Genomic DNA, 14,756 nt, shown 5'->3' with positions numbered 1-14,756 from the left:
TTAAATATTTAAAATTAATATATTAATATAAACATAAAATGACTATTGGTTATGCCTAAAATTGTGTGTAATTCACAATTCTAAATAAACTATAAAATGAAAGTAATTAGTATATTTTATCTACCGTTTTATTTCATGTTATTAAGTGAAATGTAGGCTTTAACAAATAATGACACAACTACTATCTCTAACTACCATCTCTAACTCAACTACTATCTCTAACTTGGTAAGAAAAGTTATTTTAATAAACATTTATACTAAGTTAAGGCTATATCACATTTTGTTTACTGCTGCAATCTATCAATTAAATAAAGATCAAACCCTATTTAAGGACAAAAATGTAGAAATAAATAATCATTAGATGAATATATTAATTTTAGGTATGAAAGATATAATTGTAGAAATCAATAACAAATCAAAATCATTATTATAATTGTATTTTAAACATTCAATTTCTTGTTTTAATTATTTAGAAATCAATAATAAATCATACTCGTGAATAAAATCATTATTAAGATTGTATTTTAAACATTCAATTTCTTGTTTTAATTATTTATACATTCTAATTCATAATCCAAAATCATATTCTTAATTATAAACTATTGCTATTCATTAAATAAAATCTGCTTTTAAATAAAATTTGATTTCCATCAATTTAGAATACAATGACTCTAATTTTATCTTTTTATTTTTAAGACATATAATTACTTCATTTCAATTAAGTTATCATACCCAATTCAAATATTTAAAATAGTAGGTCATTAATACATTAAATATAATATAGCTTCATCAATTTAAAACTACATAATTCTAATTTTATCTTCTTTTTTAAGACATCTAATTTATTTTATTTCAATTAATTTATAATTTATCATATTCAATTAGGAATAGGATTTCACCAAGCAACTTACCCTCCAAAGATAAAGTGCAGATTTACTCTTAACTCCCATTTTAGCATCACCTAGGTGAGGTATTACGTATAGAATCAAGGAAACTACCTATCATAATTATTCATTCATTCCTTTGATTCATTAAAGGCTCTCGCAACATAAAACTTGAATGATTCGCAGCCTGTGGCTCATCCCAATTTTTGAAGTGCTAGAAAGAATCTGCTAGAATACCTCACTGGAAACTTAAAAGCAATATGTGACCCACCAAGTCTAAAGTGCCTTTTAAACAGCGCATCAAAAGCCTGCCTATTTGTGGGGAATACAAAGTTCGTCAGCTATGTTATTCAGTTTATCACAAACTAACAAATATATTTTTTTATTCTGACCATGTTGCATGCCTTCGACTTTTCAGCTAGCCTGAGTAAATTCCGTGCTAATCCAGTGCCCCTGATCTTCCACCAACGACATGGAACATGTAGTCATGCTGACCAATAAATACTAAATCTTCACCTAATCCTAGCTGAACCCTCTTACTAAAAATTATTCAATGGATTCCAAACCCAAAGCAGACATTACGTAGGCCTAAACCCACAGCACGTAAACAAATTTTCTGGCGTAGATCATCTCAGGCGTGAGACATTTCCGGTGGGGAGTTCCTCCCCATAAAATAGCCTATCGGCTATAATTATCATTCTCGCACACTTCAAAATTCCACATTTAATTTAATTCATCATTAGCCGTCAATCCCCACTTCGTAGATGCATGATAGAAATGATTTCTCAGTCCATATAAATAAGTAAAAAATTTAGATTTATCTCATCTAAAGTATATATATTAGAAATGATTTTTCCACCTATTAAAGATGAGTAAAAAATATGAAGCTATTTCATCAAAAACCTATTTTTAGGATTTTAGCTTGTAAATTGCACCTACAATGCAATTACAAATAACGTAGTCAAATATGCGAGATCTATCATTGTGGTGATCTAAAACGCAGTTTTCAACAATAATAACAATAAATGCAAACCTTTGAATCATTTGGCTGATAAATTTGTATCAGCAGGTCAACCTTCAACAGTAATTCACATGAAAGTTCAAAAACTAAAATGGACTCTGGGTAAACATTATCATCGGCCTAATTATAATCTTTTGAAGGGGTTGGATTGATTGACATTATTTTCAAGGGTTTTGACTAGGAAGATGAATTATTCTAAACCACCATTCTCTATTATTTTCTAAAAACTAATTTCCACACTTTAACCAATTAGGAAGCTTTATGAGAAATGCTTGCTACCAATCGGGATAAATCCATCAATCATGCATTTGACTATAAGAATGGTATCCCTAAAAACATTACCTGGCATTTCCAAAGGATTCTGTAGCAAAAGACAAATTTTTCACAATGAAAGAAATATTATTTGAAATCAATTTCGCATTCCACCTAGGACATTGAAAAGGACCTACATGTGAAATGTTTTTTGTAATTGAAATCAACATCTTGTTTCCTGAAATACATCGGTATGGTTATTTACTTATCCAAATTTACAAACAAAACATAAGCCCAATACTAACACGCTACCATTTACATTGTTACAAACAGACCTGCATCCATATTTCACCGATATGCATCGCATAGTTTGAATTTTCTGAATGTCCTGGTCAGTCAGCTGATATTCAGAACTAAATCCCCAAATTTACAGACAGATACACATACCCTTCCCAACAGCTGCCAGTACGTCTACACTTCCCTATTGAGTACAAATATTCAAGTTTTCAAGGCATCAGATGTAATTCTTCTGCAATTCCCATCAAAATTTTCCGAACTCTGTTTTCCCATCAAGAATACTTGCTCATGTTCTCACCCTCAAGACGGTCCAATTCAGCCTGTCCAGTAAAACGAAAATGGCTCACTTCGAAAAAATCCAATCGAGAGTAAGCATATTGGAAATTAAATTCTTCTGTTCAGTCAAGACCATGAAAAAAAGCAAACAGAAGCTCATATTTAATAGCTTGTGTGCGTACTCCCAAATAGCTGTAGGTAGTAGATGTTTAAATAGGCAGTTCGTTTCTGGAAGAAGTGGACCAACTTTTACATCTCTAGTAAAAATGGACCTTGATACACAATTTTAAAAATAACGATAGTCAAACTAATATACACAGAAGTTCAGAAGTTCCATCATCATGCCTCAAGTTTGATGCCTATGACTGGAGGTCAATCAATAGAAGCTGGATTTTTTGGCTACAAAGAATTCTTTAAAAATTAGGCACAACTTTTGTACTTAGTAGCAACTTTGAACCAAAATTTAAAAATCATGTAGTTGGAGGATACAGAACCAAATTTACTACGAACATAATCACCTCCAATCCAATGCTCATGCTGAGAAACGGGAAAATGTTTTCTCAAGCTAAAATATAAAAGCAATCGTTAATTCTGGTCATACTGTTTCTTCAAAAAATGTGTTGAAGATATTAGGCTGTTTTGAATGGTAGTAATTCATCAATCAACTGGCTAATAAAAACCCTAACATATATACATGAATTATTCAATGGATGCTAAAGATACTACCGAGTTGATATCACTCATAGACCAAACCTGATGCATCCGCTTTCCATCAAACTCAAATCACTTTGATACATTTTTTGAAAGCTCAAATCATTGAAGAAGTGACCCTAGAAAGATCAAATAGGATTTGTCATAACCTATGATATTTGCAAGATCAACCACTGGTAGAAAGTTAAACAAAACCATCCTAAAGACCATATCCCAAACATCACAGGGCTCCATGCATATTGTGTACTTGATGACATCCCAAAGTCAGTTCAAGGTAGTGAAAATACTTTGGCACCTTAAATCGAGGAGACAAAAGATCAGCAAGACTTTAATGTTTTTTTGCTATTTTGCTTCTACCTTCAAAGCAAGCTGGAAGGTGTGGTCAAATGATGCATTGGTGATGAGGTACACCATTGACTCCTCCTGGAGACGAAAATACAGCATTAAGACAACCTTAATGGAAAGCCAAAAATGAATTTGAAAAAATAAAAACGGGTGTTCACTGAAAAAGGCTAAAAAATGGAAGTAGCTCAAGAACAACCTATTCCAGAAAGGCTAAACAGCATTAAGACAGACTAACCATGCAAAAGAACGATTAAAAAAAGGAGACCACTTTCACAGCATAAACATGCAGAAGAGATTAAAAAATGGTAAAGATACGCATCAACCCTTTGATTATAAATTTATACCTCTGTTGCTTTCCAGGGTATAAATTCTATGGAATGCCAACGTTTGGTGCAAAGAAACATTTATCCTAGCATAAAGAATACGAGATCCTTCCCACAGATATTTAAAGTTCGTTCAGATGACACCATCTTCAAGTACATTGACGCTATACAACAATACACCTGAGGAATATAGTCATTACTCATTAGAAACCCAAGCACAGAAAGTAGAGAAGTAAACACCAAAGAACCAACCCATGACTAAATTTACAAACCTTAAAAGAGAAAATAAGGTTATGCTATACTCGAAAGACTTCATTCCATGGATCTCTAAAAGCTAGTTCAAACTTCAAAATGTCCGATCAACAAGTACATAAAAAAAATACTACAATCAGAAATGTAGTCTTCAAAAAACTAAGCAAATAAAGAAAATGACAATCCAATGGATTATGAAAGCAAAACTATAATAAATTTAGAAATTATATAAAAAAATTCAAACTCAGAACTTAAATACTTAAGGAACAATCATGTAAACCCTTGTGGATATTCAGGATTCACACATCGATCATAAAAAGATCAATCATGCTGGTTAGAACATGAAGATACATGAGAACCAGATTTAATGGAACCTTTGTGATTATAATTATGTTATACTTTTCTCTTTTTCTTCTGAGCTTTAATAATAGATAATACAAACAGTTTACCACTCAATAACAGGGTCAACGACCTCAAGTATTCATTTAAAGGGCAATATAAGCAGTTTACCATTTAATAATAGGTTCAGCAAACTCATGTACTCATTTACAGGGGAATGGAGAAGGTAAATGTAATTAGAAAGATTGAGCTGAAATAGCACAAAAGTAGCCGGAACTATACAGAGATAATATTCATAAGAAGAAAGAATAATGATCAATACCTTCACAGCAGCTTTTAAATGATCAAGCTCTTTATCAAGGTCATTAATTGCCAAGTTGTATGCTTGCATGGGAGAAGACTGGCTAGTAGTTTGAACCTGGAAAGCCAAGAAAATTTATTACTAAACAGAACCCATATAAACAAACACTATACACTCCTACTTTTCAATAACCACATTTTCTTGAGATTTTAAACAATTTTTGACAGATAAAAGGAGGTTGCTTGGACCAGGCCATAAAGCTTGAATCCAATCTTTAAGTTAAAAGAAAGAGAACATAATTCTTAAGGCTTCAAAGAACAAGAAAGGCATGGGACCAAGTTTAACTAGTTTTTAAAACAAAGAAAATAACCTTGACAATAATTTTGTAGTCCAGTGGATGTGGCAACTTGTAACCAGCAAAAAGAACATTTGGATCTCTGTGCAATTGCCTGCACTCAAAGCCACACAAGGTTAAATAATTTCAAATCCAAGTAGACCTCAAAAAGAGCCTCTTCCAACATAGATATAATGAAGAAATGAATTTATTTTGATTGCAAGCTTAGCTATTTCCTCCAAAATAATTTGTTAGCGTTAAAAAATTTAAGTATATATTTGTTGCTTGCTAAAAACTAAAAAGTTAATAGTTATAGAACAGTTCTTAAAATATAAGGTGTCATCTGTTGCAAAAGGGCAATTTGCTCTATTAACGTAATGTCAGAAAATACCCTCCCGCATAAGTAACTAAAACTTGCTTTTCCATTTCATCAGCCTGCATCGCTTTGTTCCCCTGTCTCTGCCTCCAAATTTCTATTCTCAAGATTGCTAAGAATGACTAAAAGTAAAAATGACTAATCCAGTGTACATTACCTTAAAAAGAAGTCTCAAAAGGACTAAAAATGTCAGATAGTTTTCCTGTTCGTTTAAAGTTCCTGTCAATGACATCTAAAGGCAGTACTGATAATTCTATTAAACATCGATTTATAACTCCTAATGTCTTAAAGTACAGAAAATCTATTTTATCTTTTCTAATTCTATTGAATTTCCACCCTTTCTGAGGCTCTTAAAAAACATAATAGAACGATATTTATAGTTCTGTTGTCCTGTCTCTTTCTCCAAGTTTTCCTTTTCTAGATTTATTATACTCACTTAGCGTTCTTCCCATGCTAATCTGGCATGTATTATCTTCAAAGAATCCTTTGAAGAACTAAAAAATGCAGACACAACTTCCTTAATCTGTTTGCTCAGAGCTCATGTCAGTGCCGTCTACAATCAGCATTACTGTTTCTGTTGAAAAATAAAACATCTAATGACTGCAACCAATATCTTACATTGCAGCAATTATATTTGATCTTAAGGGTCTCCACCAAGAGAGCTTTTTTATAACAAAACAAAACTATGCAAAAGTTGACATGATAGTAGGTTAGGACTAGAGAAATTTCACACCTTTAATGCCCTTCAAATACAATTTAGAAACTATAATTAGATGCATTACATGAGACTCGTAGTGAATCCTTAACATCTTAGATTCCTTTCTTTATGCTCACCAATTAAGCTTTCTTTTTCAACTAAATGGAAATGGGAATTTTACTAAATAAAGCTATTTCATGCTCTTTTTATTGATTCTCAAAGTACTCCACCCTACCCAGCAGATAAAAGACCTCCCAAACTCATTAAGTTAGCACACACTTGCAGACCACTGATAGAGACAATTTTCTCTAAGAAGAATGCCTATCCATGATACATGTAAGGAAACTAAAAAACAGGAACAATTCAAAATAATAGTGAGAACTTAGTCATTTTAACATATTGAACCAGTGAGAACTACCAAAATAATAGATCTGCAATCCAGCATCGTGATAGTTCCAACCACTGAGCGGCCATACTCTAACCTAGATCCTACAACAATAAGATGCAAGCAACTAGAGTGGAGAGAAAAGGCCAATCTCTTTCATAGAATCTTGAAAACAGTAGACTCAATCATTCCTTTAGAGACTAACTAGCAAACTATACAGGCAATTTTGGAGTTCAAATCCAACTGCATGAATCAATGATTCATAAAATAGACCATGGAGAGTCTTGTTGTGGTAGTAGAAAATCAACCAATCCATTGTTGAGCGGTACGCCTTTTCCGTCATATTCAACACACATCAATGCACATCATAGCGTAGTCCTAAGGCAGAGGAATAACCATGAGACAACAGAGCTTCAAGCACCACATTGGCCAGGCTCTCCATGCTTCTACATGAAAATTCATGCTAAGTTAATGGTGCTTTCCCTGTGCCTGTCTGATGTCAGCCTGAGGATTATCTTACTTTACGTTTCAATTATCTCATAGGAGTGTTAAGTCTGATAGGTATTTTTGTAAGGACCTTCATAGCAAGGGATGGCTGAGCAGCTTAACAGGCAGTGTTCTAGAAAAGGTGAATAAAGCAATTTGGCTATAAGAACAAATAAGCAGGGCGCTGAGTTCAGAACAAACACTGTATAAAGTGAAAATGACCTGCCTGCTTTTTTATATGTGTAGTTAGATATAGTTCAAAGCTGTAATTGGCTTCCATAACAGTTACTGCCAAAAACTACCAAGTTTCCAACTCTACTATGCTGAAAGAGTCCAGTTACTGTAACGAGAAAGATGCATTCCACTGCTAGATATCAACTCCATAACAAAGATTTTGTAACCTGTGCGATATAGTCAGAAGTTTCCACTTTTTTGAAGAACACCAAAAAGTGCTAGTTTTCCCTGCTTGGTTTTGAACATATAGCTTACACATTGATTTTTTCAGAAGTCTTCAATTACAATTAGATAATGTACCCTCTTTTTTTAGAAAGAACTACTTAAGAACCCATTATAGAATCAGATATACTGGAAAAGTACTTACATACGAAGAATGTTACCGATTGTATGGTCTTCTCTCTGGATGGTGAATGATGCAGCATTCATGATTTTCATGTCCCTTTCATAAGTAACTCTGGAAACAAAACATATCCAAGGTTTTCCTCTTAGGAAGAGCCGGAATAACAAACATAAAAAATAAGTGAAAGTCACAACAAACAGGAGGCATTGAATCCCACTCCACCTTTTATCAATAACAACAACTCAATCAGACAAACAAAACACAAAAAGAATACATATAGTGTCCGTGCATTTCCCCTGAACCCTAACACTGATCAAATGCAAACATCAAACATAAAATAATAGATACCGCAAAAGAGAAAAGAGCAATTATGCAGAGATGGTAAACCAAACAAAGCCTTTAAAAACAGACAAGTAAGAATTCAATAGAAAATACATATAAAGGAACCAAGCTCACCCCAGTGTTTGCTATGAAACACCCCACAATTTTGCCCAATTTTTGCCCAACATTAGGTCTAACAGTAGGGAATGACGAGTTTCACACCATAGACCCAGATTCAAATCCCACCAGGCAGAGCACCCCTTGTCATGTCCATGAGGGCGCCTAGAGATAGGGATCACACATATGGCAATGTGTAGACAAAAACCCACCATGTTTCGCTATGGGAGACCTTAAGGTATGGTCCAGTGTAACCATATTAAGGAACCAAACCCACTTCCATGTCTACAATGAAATGCACTACACTTTACCCCAAAATTTTAAGCCCTGAGAGTTTTTGCTAGGTTTGTTTCAGTGCCTTCTAAGTGGGTGCCTAATCACCAATTCCTATATATATATAATTCAAAACAACATATATAATTACAGTATTTGGTAACAAAACCACAGAAAATGAAACTCTAACAAGCTTTATAATTCTAGCCTACTTAGGAAAGCTCAAAACACTTGCAATATAGCCCAAAACACTAAAAATAATTAATTAAGCAATAAAAAGTCTTGCAAGTTTTAAAAATCCTTATAGCAAAATGAACAAATCATAATTGAAATCATGTAACCAAAAAATGATATACAAGAAACAGTTTAACTGCTTGAGCAACTACAGGTCAACGGGCCTCTCTCCAATATATTCACTAAACACAAGCGTTAAACATTAAATAGCCAAAAGAAGAAGAACTACCATGCAGATAGAGACAAACTACTAAAACCATAAAAGGAGGTGCAAAAATAGTAAATCACTTTATATCCCAATGGTGCCTACCTGTACCTATGCAAATTTTAAAACAAGTTGAATCATAGGCTAGCAGAATTAAAAACATATAATTACATTAATTGAGCTAGCATAGAAATAAAGGCTTGTTAGAAATAAAAACCACACAATTCTCGAGTTTAGTGAAAACTGAAAGTTGAACGCACTAATAGTGTAATAATTTATAGCACTATTTAATGGATATACTGTTTGAATTTTAAGCTCTAAAAATTAAAAAAAAAATAAAGCCCCTTATTAGCCTTAAAAACCTCGTAAGCCAAAAAAACAAAGAAACCTACCAAAGCTACAATTCAAATATCGTAGAACCATTTGAGCCAGCAAAATGCTGTGAATCAAGAAATAAATTACTCAAGCAACTAATAATTCAAAACACAATTTATGGTTGCACCATTTTAGATAGATAACAGGATCAAAACCTAAGAAGATTTATCACCTTAGCCAATTTTAAGTGTTGTGGTATAATGCTAATGCTAAGCAAGACTAAGGTTCAACTCCAAGAAAGCCATAACAAGACTTCAAAACCTCTTGGCTTTACCCTAGTTAAGTAATGCATTACCAACCAGTAACAATGGTTAATGACACCCTAAACAATTGCTACGTTTGGTCTACAAATTAAAAGAATAAAACCCTCATAAAATGTACTAGGACCTCCCAGTTAAAACTTATAAACACTAACACTTGGCTGATTCTAAATACTTACACTCTGAGAGCAAGAAGACAAAAAGTAAATAAAGCAAAACGGGAATAAGACTCAGAATCCTAATACCCTTTACATCAATAACAAAGAGATTCAACACTAGCCATGTAATATTTCAAAATGTTGCAACTAACTACAATATTTGAACTCCAAAGAGTTTCTTTATTTTAACTGCAAAATGTTACTTTATTTAAACTACAAAATAGTAAGCAAGAAGCGAGAATAATCTCACAAGCTTAAAAAGACTTACCTTAAAGCGCAAAAGAATGATACCCCTACTTTCTAAGAAAACAGTAAAACCCTAAAATAAACAAATTATAAATAGTGGCAAAGAGATAATTCAAATATTATGGGGAATTACACTATTTAAGACGCCGAACTACTCACGGTAGAAAAATTAATTACAATGGCAAGTAATTAACACATCATACATGATTACAATGTGTGAGCTAAACAATGTAGAAAATGAAACCCAGGCAGGGTTTAAAACCCTCACACTACACATTTGTGAGCAATTACAGTATTTGAACTAGATGTTGTGCAGAAAATTAGAAGTCAGGATATATGTTTTTTAATTACCTAATTCGAGCTAAAAAAGCATCATGAATAAAGCCCTGACAAGTTTCCAAGCCCAGCAAAGCCCAAAATAGTTTTAAAATCCTCAACTAGTTAAGTAAAAACGTTCTGAACAGTAAAACAACAATTCAAAACACATAAATAGTTGCATTATTTATGCTACAAACGCCAAAACCAGAACCCTGGCAATGAACACTCACAAACCAAATGCAATGAGTAAATAAAAAACACAACAATAAATATATCGTTTCAGCCAGAAAATTCAGAAACCCAAAACACGACACAAAAACAAGAGAACATGTAAATACTTAAACTTCGTGAAAAAATTGCGAAACATGAGCCATGTAAGACTAAGAACTAAGACCAATAAACCAAAACCCTACAAAAATCAACACTCTCAACAGTACGCAATTAACATGCTCAGAAAACTTGAGTAATTAAACTATTTGAGCAACGAAAGCAGATTAAATTAAACTCCATACAAAAAAAAAGAATTTAAATACCATTAGTATTTTATAAACCCATACGTAGTCACCTAAAACATTCCAAACTAGCCAATGACCGTATGCATTTATGCTATTTGAGCTACAAATCACAGAGAACAAACACAACACAGGATTTAAAAAAAACATAAAAGTAAAACTCACAAACAACATGCGATAAAATAAAATACGTTACATCACTAAAACCAATAACTCTATAGATACCACGAATAAAACCCTTACAGCAAACACTTAAAAAGGGACAGCATATCAAATTAAAACACCACAAGTATTATTAAAATTACACTTGTTTGAGCTATCAAAATGCACAGTAACGGAAGGAAAAACATAAAACTCGCAGGCTTAAAAACCCTTGCTATGTCAACTAAAGAAACGTAAGACACAATGAAATAAGTCAAAATACCACAAATAGTTCCACTCTTTGAGCTGTACAAGGCTCGCAAACTTTAACAATGCTCCACCAGCTACGTAGAATGTTCAAAACAGTACGTAATTGCTCAAAATATCGGCAATAATTACAATCGTTGAACTATACAACGCAGAGGAGAAAACAAAACTGAAAACTAAAAAGGAAAACCTCGCAATCTTGCAAACCCTCAACTAGTTAACCAGACATTCAAAACACCGTACATAATAATTACACCAAACGAGCTATAAATAGTTCACCAGACATTCAAAACATACGAAAGCAGTAAAATGCAGCGCTTAACAGGCAGCATGCATGTACAGCAAGTCATTCAACTTAAAGAATTTTGCAATGTCCGTTTTACTGCTTGTAATTTATGGCAACCAACAACACACAGCCATGGACAATTTATATGTTCAAAATAGAGAGAATTTAGGTGATTCTCTTAACTTCTAAGACCAGAAACCCAAAAGAAAAATCTTAAGAACTGCGCTACTACTTACTTTTGCATGCCATCAGGCACAACAAAGCGCTCGTAGCGATCTGGAGCATTCATGGCGATTGTATCAAAACCCTCGTCTAAATTTGGAGCTTTCTAACAGAGCTTTCTAAACAGAGTCACACAATCGAAATGAGTCTTCCTTGGCTTCAAAGTCGCTTGGCGTTTCAATTATAAGTGGGTATGTTGGTGACACTTGGCTTAGCTATTTCAGGGTGGCTGATGTTTTGGCGGCTATTCATTGGAGAAAGACACAGTTCATTTCCGTAAAGGTGTACGTCCTTTACACGAGATTTTTTGTAAAGCTATAGGTATTAAAAGAGAGTCTCCATGGAAAGTGTGAAAAGACAACAAAAATGGTTGCAAATCTACACGAATCTTCACAATCAAAACAATCCGTACGAGGCATAAATGCGCCTTTTGGGTTTCATATTGAACAAAATAATTTCAAATTACTAGGTAGTTAGGTAGGGGAAGGGATTCAGTGGTTGTGCACCCTAACTTTGCGCTTCTCAAAATCTTAATTGGAAATTTCAAATCATTTTGATTTTTTTACAGCAGCTTACTTGGCAAGTCCCTTGCTTATAACTAAGGTTTCAAGGCCACATCATCAAATATGATGCCACATCAGCATGCTTTTTGCCAAAGTGTCTAAAACAGCGCCCAAAAAAAGTGAGACCAATAGACATGCAAAAGAGACCCCAATAGTTGTGCAGCTGATATGGCATCACCTGATTGGTTACTTTTTACAATATTGGTACATTTCTTAACAACTATTGGTACATTTCCTAACAAAAATTGATATTTTTTGTTTCAAACAATAGGCTTTATTTGTTCAATTTTTGAAACAAAAGGTATCAACAACTCTCACAACAATTGGTACATGCTCAACTATTAGGTCATTTCCCCTACATGTATGGATATTACCCAGAGAAAAGGAATAAAATGGAACCCAGTGGTTATTCCTACTTTTTAATTGCATGCTAATTTAAATAAACAAATAATTTACATGCTAAGAGGGGAGGGAGAGTTTGAGAGAGGGGGATAAGGAGATGGCAATAAAGGAGATAAAGATAGGGGCTAAAGAGAGAGAGGAGAGAGGGGGAGATAGAAAGATAAGGACAGAGATACAAAGTGATATATAGAGATAGAGAGGTAGGGGAAGAGTACCAATCACTGAAATAGTTCCAATAACCATCACCTTAATACCATGTTGACCCTCCAAAATATAAAAAAAAAATTGTCAGTACATAAATTAAAAAATACCAGTAAATATTTATTTTAACACCAATACATGTGCACAAATGAATTAGTAGTTGAAAACCAAAAAGTAAAAAAATAAACAACTACGATACATTTCCTATTTTAATGCAAAACATCTTGCACAAATAATAAACATTTTTATTTTTTTTTAAACTTAATGTTTACATTTGCCACTTTATGCAAGTGGCTTAAGAGTACAAATGTACTCCAATTACAATTACATATGCACAGCTATTGGTGCATTACATGACATAAAAACAATCAATTGTAGACTTTTTAGACACTCAAGTGTACATTCTTCCAAATATCACTTCATAGTTTCATGCATTAAATGGATTTGCATTTGGTACCTGCATTTGCAACAACTGGTGTAAGGCTCCCCAATATCCAAGAATTTGCATAAAATCCATTTTAAAAAACCAAGTTTCATTCAAAGCATGGAAGAAAATTAAACAATTCGAAGCAATGGAGGACTGCATATTTAATATGACATGACCAACTATTTCCCACAAAAATTCAAATTTGAAAATAGCTAGCTACCACAATCAAATGCATTGCACGTTCGAATTATATTATAAGATAGAATTTTTCGTGTCACTTTCACTACAATCCAATTCATTGCATATTCCTGAGCTCTACAAATACCCTCTACACATTCCTTACTCGAGTGCGCACATTCAAGTTGGTACACACAAAATAACTAAATTCCCTTTGTTCTGCTATAAATCTTTCAATTCAAATTATATTGTTTTCAATAAACCAACATTTCTTTCAATATAGTCGATGTAATTAATATAAACTAACATTTCTTTCAATATAGTCAAGTTGTAAATAATATTAACAGCCATATTGGATGTCCAATGATGGTTTACCTCCTTCCTAGCTGCATTATGCTTTGTCTATTGATGATTTCTTTGTATACGATTTACAATTTCATTTCAATGCTCTCTTACAGTTTAATAATGCCAAAATGCTCACAAAGAATGTTTAATAATGTCAAAATGCTCACAGAGAATGGCAAAACAACTGAATATCTCTTCGTTTTCTTTGAAACCCCTTCATTATTTATCATTTCATTTTATTGGTGCGTTGTTAAACAGTGTCTCTCTGTTTATAATGTCGAAATCATTATAGTGAATGCAAAAAACATTGATTATTGTTCATAATTGTTCAAAACCCCTTCATTATTTATCATTACAATAATGTGTATGCTTGATACTATTACTTACAGTGACTACACACACACACACACACACACACACACACACATCAATCCTTGATGGAGTTTCACCCTCACTTAGGGCCCTACTGATCTTCGACGGTCATGGCAGCCATGTAGCCTTCAATACAATTGAAGAAGCAAGGCGGATAGGTATAGATTTGGTAACTCTTTCGGCTCATACAAGCCACAAACTGTAGCCACTTGATGTCTTTGTATTCTCACCTTTTAAGAATTATTTCAAACAACAAAGGAGTATATGGATGTCAAAGTTCCCACAAATTGAAATTGGAAGGGAAGAGTTGGCAACTCTTGCAAGCAAGGCCTTTGCCCAAGCATTGACACCGGCTAATATAATCAGTGGCTTCCGTAGAATAGGGATTTGGTCACTTAACCGAAACGCATTACAGAATGATATGAGACCAAGTGAGGCTGATGCAGAGCTTCAATGGACCCTACTCAAACTTAACAAT

General features: G+C 33.5%; 1 protein-coding gene across 4 annotated transcripts; it reads right to left on the bottom strand.

The window, feature by feature from the left end:
• Window positions 1-2,283: 2,283 nt before the first annotated feature.
• Window positions 2,284-12,084, bottom strand: LOC131075748 (DNA-directed RNA polymerases II, IV and V subunit 11). Of its 4 annotated transcripts, none has more exons than XM_059217138.1 (6): window positions 11,806-12,084; window positions 7,881-7,970; window positions 5,372-5,450; window positions 5,023-5,118; window positions 3,799-3,864; window positions 2,284-2,774 (listed from the first exon to the last, which is right to left on the bottom strand). In XM_059217138.1, the coding sequence occupies exons 1-6, from the start codon at window positions 11,856-11,858 to the stop codon at window positions 2,727-2,729; spliced, it is 432 nt and encodes a 143-aa protein (XP_059073121.1). In that variant the 5' UTR covers window positions 11,859-12,084; the 3' UTR covers window positions 2,284-2,726. The 4 variants fall into 4 exon arrangements, with proteins under 4 accessions (XP_059073121.1, XP_057868616.1, XP_057868615.2 ...); XM_058012632.2 differs by lacking the exon at window positions 2,284-2,774 and adding an exon at window positions 3,229-3,560; XM_058012633.2 differs by lacking the exon at window positions 3,799-3,864.
• Window positions 12,085-14,756: the final 2,672 nt, after the last annotated feature.

Source organism: Cryptomeria japonica, chromosome 1, assembly GCF_030272615.1.
Source record: "Cryptomeria japonica chromosome 1, Sugi_1.0, whole genome shotgun sequence".
NCBI lineage: Eukaryota > Viridiplantae > Streptophyta > Pinopsida > Cupressales > Cupressaceae > Cryptomeria > Cryptomeria japonica.
Note: the sequence above shows the minus strand (reverse complement) of the source record. Positions and strands in the feature narration are given on the sequence as shown.

Bases quoted from the DNA above. Each gene is read 5' to 3' on its own strand.
- LOC131075748 (XM_058012632.2), bottom strand. From the start codon at position 11,858: ATGAATGCTCCAGATCGCTACGAGCGCTTTGTTGTGCCTGATGGCATG. The intron at 5,119-5,371 runs GTTATTTTCTTT...TTGGCTTTCCAG, and splicing joins ACTACAAAATTATTGTCAAG to GTTCAAACTACTAGCCAGTC. The intron at 3,561-3,798 runs GTAGAAGCAAAA...TGATCTTTCTAG, and splicing joins CCTTCCAGCTTGCTTTGAAG to GGTCACTTCTTCAATGATTT.